Source organism: Kryptolebias marmoratus, linkage group LG1, assembly GCF_001649575.2.
Source record: "Kryptolebias marmoratus isolate JLee-2015 linkage group LG1, ASM164957v2, whole genome shotgun sequence".
NCBI lineage: Eukaryota > Metazoa > Chordata > Actinopteri > Cyprinodontiformes > Rivulidae > Kryptolebias > Kryptolebias marmoratus.
The window spans coordinates 33163321-33171085 of NC_051430.1; the positions used below are offsets into that span (position 1 = coordinate 33163321).

The window sequence follows — 7765 nt, forward strand, 5'->3', positions numbered from 1 at the left end:
ACAAATAACACCTTTTCTGTTCAAATTGCCAACCCGCCACAGTGGCGTGTGTGTTGATCAAATTCACCCGCCACTTCAAATATTTACCTGCATTTGGCCGGTGGCGGGGGCTAATTTCCACCCCTGGTTTTAACAAACATAATTTTTAATTGTGTGAAAGCTGAGTTTGGTGACCTAAAACTAAAAATATATATTGAATTATTTTAATATTTATTGGTATTTTTACATTTTAGGTGAAAGGACAAAACTATATTCATGTAAAAAAGGAGAAAAAAAGGTTTTATATATATATTTATGCATGGTTCAACACAAATTTTGTGCCAACATGCATGCAGCCTGTTGCGATTACTCCTGCTTGTCCTGTTACTTTTTATTTTTTAACAACTTTAGCCGTCCAACCAGAGAGGAGAGGACTCTGGACCTGCTGTATGCTAATGTTAAAGATGCATACAGCTCCTCTGCTGGGCCGGTGTGATCATAACCTGGTGTACCTCAGCCCTTGTTAGGAGCCAGCCTGCAACCATTAGGACAGTGAGGAGGTGGTCAAAGGTCAAAGGTCGAAGGACTCTGAGACATTACAGGGATGTTATTCTGTGGGCCGAATAAGGAGAATGTCGATGAGCTCACTGAGTGCATAACTAACTACATCAACTTCTGTGTTGACTCCATTGTATCTATAAGAAAGTTTATTGTTACCCAAACAAGAGACTTTTAGCATTCTGAATGAGAAGAAGACGGCCTTCAGAAATGGAAGCAAGGATGATGTGAGAGCAATACTTCGGTGCTTGAAAGTGAAGATCAGAAGAGCTAAGGAGGATTATAGGAGGAAAGACACCAGAGAGGGATGAAGACTATCACTGGGTACAAGTCAGCATTTTATGGATGGAGTAGCTTGTTAACAAATAAGCAATTTCCCCAGCATATATTCAATCATTCACAGGACTGCAGCTCTTCAGGACAAGACGCAGCTGTTCACTTACACCTCAAGGATAAGGGACAACATGTTCTGTTTTTGGAAAGATTAGACGTAGTGTGAAAGGGTTTGAAGAAAGCCATTTACATCAAATGAGACCAACTTTAAACAGGAGAGGAGGTCTCAGATCTCAGCTTTCTACAACCTATAAAGAAGCATTAAGCCTGATACCAGTTTTCCTCTAATTCGCACCTTCATGCATGTCAGGAGCCAGGAAAACAAAAACCCTAATGACTCTTTGGTGGGATGGGAGTGAGATTAATCTGCATCAATGGAACATCTCATGCAATTTAAACCTTGGAATTTGAGAAAGCATCCCGCTACAAAATAAAAGTCCAGTTGCTTTAGTTCTTTATTTTTTGGGGGTAAAAACCCAAAGCCGTAGTACATTATTTCTGATCGAGCTGAACCTTTTGATATATGAAGCATTAAAACAGCACAAAGTACGTGGAAGTAGTTTGACTGCTGACTCAACATTGACCTAATAAAGCAGCTTCTTTTGTTTCTGTCTGTTGACTTCAGAGAGGATTTCAGCTTCACTCCATACACCACCAACTTCTACATTAAGTTGGGTCGCAAAGCTCTTCTGCTGAAGAACCCGACTCACGCAATTCACATGAACATGAGAGAATGTGGAGATCGGCCTGCTGTGGTGAGTATTTACTTCCTACACATCAGGAATCAGATGTTCCTCTGAAATCCTTCGTCATTCATTATTACTTAACATCACAAATCTGTACTGAAGGAGTCCTGATTGGGAGGGAAGGAGTCCCTGTCCCAGATTTATTTTGGAACGTGTTGCAGGCATCAAATTCAAAATGAGTCAATATTTGCAAAAAAAAACAATTATTAAATATCTTGTCTTTGTAGTGCATTCAATTTAATATAGGTGGAAAAGGATTTGCAGATCATCGTATTCTGTTTTTATTTATGTTTTACACAGCATCCCAACTTCATTGCAATTGGGGTTGGACAAAAATTACCTGAGTGATGATCTGAACATGCAAATAAGCTGTCTCATATAAAAATATAATTAATCTTTAAAGCAGAAAAAGATGCCATAAATCTGCATTAATCAGTCAACAGTGTAGAATAATTTAAATTTAAAAAACATAATGACTGAAGTGTACTCGTCAGTGTTCCAACGTCAATAAACAACTCAAAATTGTTGCCAACAAAACACAATTCTGCTGATTTAGCTCATTTATTACAACTTATGCAGCAGACCTTTGGTAGTGAATGATACATATTTAGTAATTTTATCATTGATGATACACTTATACAAAAAGTTTTAATCTAAAACACTGAAGAAATTGCGTATTTTGACATCTATTATGGCTTTAAGTGTACAAGTTGTCAGTTATTTTTGGTTTGACTGTTTTATTTTCTCTCTTTTTGTAGATCTGTAGTTTCTGTCCTCCTCTCCCATTGGCTGATGTGTCTTTAGTGTTCTCTCCTCCTGTTGGCTAATGTCTTTCTTTTGTTGTTTTATAATGTTTTCATATGTTCTTTAAATGTCCCGTACGATCTAAAAGGTAAGTAAGAATTTAGAGAGTTGAGTGAGAGCTTTCTGGATCCATAAAGTAAAGGAAACAGATGGATGATCTCCTGTCCAGTCCTATCTGAGTTCTGTCAAGTTCTGCCTTTGTTTTGAGTGTCCCCCTTTGTCCACGTCGGTGTGGTCTCTTTCAGTTAAAGTGTGTTGTTAATGACCTGCAGGTAAAAGCTGCAAGTGGCCAGGGTAAAGCCAAAGAAGGAAAGAGATCAGTTCAAAGCAGTGGAGACCCCTCTGTGTCCAAGAAAACCAAGACAGAGCTTTGGTAGCTGCCCCTCAGGCCACCCCGAAGACAAGTCAACAAAGTACAGTCTTTATTCTGTTCACTTCTATTGGCATGACACTGTCCTGACGCGTACTGCAAGCCTGAAACGGAAATTCTTATACATTTGGTGAGAATGAACAAATTAAGCACCAGAACTCCTTGTTGGTGTATTAAATAATTTCATCCTATGATGGTATTTACCCCAAAAAAGGACTAAATGAATCCGCTCAGCTGAGGAGCACATCATTTTAATTGTCTATGAAAGGTGAAACGATGACTTCTTCTAAACTTTGTTGTCAGGTTCAGACAATAAACCAGAACAGCTTAAAGAGAGAGAGAGAGAAATGTCAAATAAAAGCATTCCTATTCAAATTAAAATGAGAAACCTCAGACTCTTACTGGTCAAAGAAACATTTTCATCTCTTGTTTCAAGCTGTTCCCATTAATTACCTGAAGAGAAAAATCCTCTCATCAGAACATGTCAGCTGATTGATATTTGTTGGTTCTGTCTTTTAGACCTCTAGAAGATATTCTCTAAAAAGATCTCCTATTGACCTCTGAAGGTTTCTCTTGGGCATCCAAAGGTCTCATCTGGATGTCTGAAAACCTCTTTCAGATCTCTGAAGGTCTCTCCTGGATCTCTGAACATCTGTTTTGGATCTCAAAGTGTCTCTTCTGGATCTCCGAATGTCTCCTGTAGACCCTTGAAGGGCTTCTGTGAACCTTTAAACTAGGGATGAGGCCGATCCAGTATCGGGCTCCAATACCAACGTAATTCCCAGGTCAGAGATTTCCGATCCATGAGCCATGTCTGTGCTTTAATGCTGATTCGTTACCTGCTGCTCTGCTAGCTGGGCTGCAAACTGTGGAATGGATTTGCTGAAAGGGGGCGTTTTACGCTGCGTTTCATTGAGACATGCCTCCATTCAGGAAACCCAACAGCCAGCTAGAAGGCGAACATTGAGCAGCACTGTGGCTAGTCCGCTGTGTGGACATATTTTACTCTAGAAACACCACAAAGCAAGACAGTAGCATGCAGGGAAAGAATGAAAGACAAAAGTAGTCGGCAGAAATCACTTCTGGTTCCAAAAACAAGCAGAAATTCATCAAAAACAAACCTGTTAATGTTGAAGAGTCATTTCCTTTTTTATTTCCTTTTGAAGGGTAGTTACACAGACGCCTTCAGTGCCAAACCTGGTACTTTACTTGATTTGTGCTGTTCAGATGCTCACTGTTTTATTGATAATGTGAGTGTTTAGACCAGGGGTAGGCAACCCTGGTCCTCAGAGCCACCATCCTGCATGTTTTCCTTGTTTCTCTGCTCCAACACACCTGATTCAGAGGTTAAATCATCTCTTCATGTTCTGCAGAAGCCTGTTAATCAGCCATTGATTCAGATCAGGTGTGTTGGAGCAGAGAAACAAGTAAAACCTGCAGGATGGTGGCCCTGAGGACCAGGGTTGGACACCCCTGGTTTAGACTTATTGCACTTTTTTATATTTGACATTTTAAAACCTTAATTTGTTGCTGCTTTAAGAACCAGTATACTTAATTTGTGGTGATCAGACGTATTTGATTTGGGGAGGGGTAGTGATGTAATAAACACTTACAGTTACATATTTGTTTTCAGGATGGGATTTTTACCAGTTTTTCTGACTTCATAGTTACCTCAAGTTGCCTTTTGGGACATACATGCATACATTCAAACATATCATGCTTGCCTGTAGAGCTGAGTTTCTTTTAGCCTCATATAAAGTCAACAACAATAATAATAGTAAAGCAAACAGAGCTCTGGTATCAGTATTAGCAGATATCAGGATCGAATCGAAATGAAGAAATGAGAATTGGTGCATCCCTACTTTAAATGTCTTCTTATGACCTCCAAATGTCTCCAGTGGACCGCTGATGGTCTCTCTTGGACTGCTCAATGCTTTCTCTAGTCCTGTGGACCTTTTGAATGTCTCCCTGAAACTTGTGAAGGATTCATCTTGACCTCAGAACATCTCTGGTCTTCTATTGGTCTCCTTTGGACTTCTAAAGGTATTCTGAGGACCACTGAAGATGACCCTGTTGCCATCAGTGTTTAAGTTAAACAATATTGTTGACTAAGTTCACCACTTTGACTGATTGGACTGGTCAAAGTAACATCAGGAGCTGAGGTTTCCCAGTAGAACAGGAGTGGGCAATCCTAGCCCTCGAGGGCCTCCATCCTGCAGGTTTTCCTTGTTTCTCTGCTCCAACACAGCTGATTTGAATCAATGGGTGATTAACAGGCTTCTGCAGAACATGAAGAGGTGATTTAACCTCTGAATCAGGTGTGTTGCACCAAGGAAAGAAGTAAAACTTGCAGGATAGTGGCCCTCGAGGACCAGGGTTGCCTACCCCTGCAGTAAAACATGATTCAAAGCAGGACATTAGTGGGTTATGCTGCCACATATACATCACATCCAGTACTAAGTGCTGTTATAACTTCATCTGTCAGTGGTCAGATTGTTAGAGCTGATTGATGTATGGATTCACATAAGAAGAAAAGTCACAAATCATAATAATAATTATGACATTAGATGTGTTTGCAGTGAAAATGATAGAAGGGTTGTCACTCAGTGAGAAGACTGATTCAGGGTCACCATTGCATTTGGAAACTGTAGTTTGAATTTCAAATTCAAAAGTACCATGTGATCATCACTCCAACCTCTTCATTCTGGTCTTTGGTGGCAAAGCATGCAACGTTCAGCACTAACATTTCATTGCACTTTAACTAACTCTGACTGAGCAACTCTGGGTTTTAATGCTCATCTGTCCAATGCTCTTCACTGACACTAGATTTTATGGTTACAGAACACATCGGCTGCTAAAACCAGAGAGGAGGTGGTCAGTGGGAACTACTGTCCTGCACAACCCCAACAGAAACTACTCAAAGAGCAGAGTAATTTCTCACAGAAACGAGATCTGATGGTGGACAAGCGAACAGAAACAACCACAAACCAGCCTGTTTACAAACCTGGAGAGGAAGAGGAGATGAAGACAGAACCAGCTTTATTCCAACGTGTAGTTGAAGTCGACTTGGAGATTAGCAGAGTACATAACGTGAGTATCAGACACAAACCCTTCAGTTGTGAGAGAGTGAGAAGAAATCTTTGTTCTACTGAAGCAGCAGCCGGTGGGAACCGTCTGAGGGACACCCCCGTCCCCATCGTGCCCAGCTCTCCCTCCCAGGCTTCTGTCCTTTCTGACACAGCAGTCGAGGAGCTGTGTGACCTCAACAACTATTACAGCAAACAGCTCCAGAGGATAAACTACATTTCCCTTGAACACCTGGGTCAACCAGCGGAGCCAGGACTTCTGTCATGTCTAAGGGAGCCTTTGAGGAATCTCCGCCTGCCCCGCAGGGTTACCATTGCCCAGAAAGCCCGCGGCCTGTGGACCCGTGTCAGCGGCAGGAGGAAGTTGGTCGGCTGATGGAAACGGCATCCACCAACCAACCAACCCGGGATCCTTCTGAAAGCAGAGAAAAAAATCTACAGCTACGCAAGTGAGAGGAAATTAGAAAACTTTGAGTTGAGTGTTTTATAGTAGACCAGGTCCTCAAATCTTCCCTCAGGAAGATCCTGTTTTTGATGTATATTTCTTAATGTTTGTGTTAAATGTAACATGTTTATTGAGCCGTTAAAAAGCAAAATAAAAGAAGACTTGATAAGAAAAAAACTGAGTTTTATTGGATTTGAGGTTTTTTTTTGTTGTTTTTTGTTTTTGCAGAAGAAGCAGCAAGTTAAAGGAATAATCTAGTAATTTTTGAAGTGGTGTTCTGTCAAATGGTTATCAACCAGTCATGACGGCAGTCAGAGAGCAAGGAGTATTGAGAAAAGATTAGCTAAATGAGAAATTTTAAAATTTTTTCAGGCTTATAATACAACTGGTTCCTGAAAAATAGCGTACCAGCATGAAAAAAATCACTACGCTCGCTATGATGAAAACTCTACACTTTGGCATGTTTTAGTTTGTCATTAACTGGAAACCATCACACAGCATGTCTTTCACAGTTCCATGGTTCAATATCTTTCTGAAACTATAGATTCTTACGAAGAAGCTCAAAAGCTAATCTGTACCTTGAACGGCTGCTTGACATGACTCTTGTCCCAAAGCCACATACGTATTGTGCTAAAATTTGTTGTGGTTGTAGCTCAGAGTCATTCACAATGCACACTAAAAGTGCTACTCGTTACATCATTATTTTGTTTGTGGAAAACTTGAGCAATATCTGTTGGAGTCAGCCTGTTTGTCTGTAAGCAAAATATTTCATAAACCACAGAACACATTTTAATAAAGCTTTCAGGAAATAGTTATTGGATGTACAGCTACAACTGATTAACTTATGGAGCCAACCCAATTCAAGACATAATTGGCTATAATTAAGTAAATTTTACAGCTATTGAGCAAAATCCATTTACAACACATACTTTGAGTGCGACATTTCATGATATAATGTTATTTACATTTTTTGACCGAAACAGCTGTGACTCTTTCATTTCTCTACATAAAATGGTCTTAGATGAAAACTTTGTCATGAAAAACATTCCTTCAAGGAATGCTAGGCCTTTTTTTTACTTTGATAGTGTGTATGTATATTTTATTACAAGATGTTATTTGACAATTGGGCCACTAGATAGTTTTTTTACTATGTACTGTAAGCATACTAAAAGTTGTCTTTAGCATATGCAGTTATTTTCTAATCAATCAATCAATCAAATTTTATTTGTGTAGCACATTTCAGCAGCAAGGCATTTCAAGGTGCTTTACATAATTAAAAACCAAAATAATAACAGCATGTGACATTGAATAAACAGTAAGAAAGAGACAAAAACCCGCACTCTAACCCTAATTTAGCCATAAGCAGCTCTAAACAGGTGGGTTTTAAGTTGAGATTTAAAGGCACCCAGTGTTTCAGCTGTTTTACAGTTTTCTGGAAGTTTGT

General features: G+C 39.7%; 1 protein-coding gene across 5 annotated transcripts in view; it reads left to right on the forward strand.

Annotated features, from left to right (window-relative positions):
- Positions 1-6498, forward strand: part of recql (RecQ helicase-like) — a 20482-nt gene extending 13984 nt beyond the window's left edge. For 4 of the 5 annotated variants that reach the window (XM_017426345.3, XM_025008059.2, XM_017426346.3 and 1 more), the window contains 2 exons: positions 1496-1625; positions 5632-6498. In XM_017426345.3, coding sequence (XP_017281834.1) covers positions 1496-1625; positions 5632-6252 — 751 coding nt within the window. In that variant the 3' untranslated portion in view covers positions 6253-6498. Of the gene's footprint in view, positions 1-1495; positions 1626-2692; positions 2834-5631 lie in introns of all 5 variants that reach the window. The other variant, XM_017426347.3, reaches the window with a different exon arrangement.
- The last annotated feature ends 1267 nt before the right edge of the window (positions 6499-7765 follow it).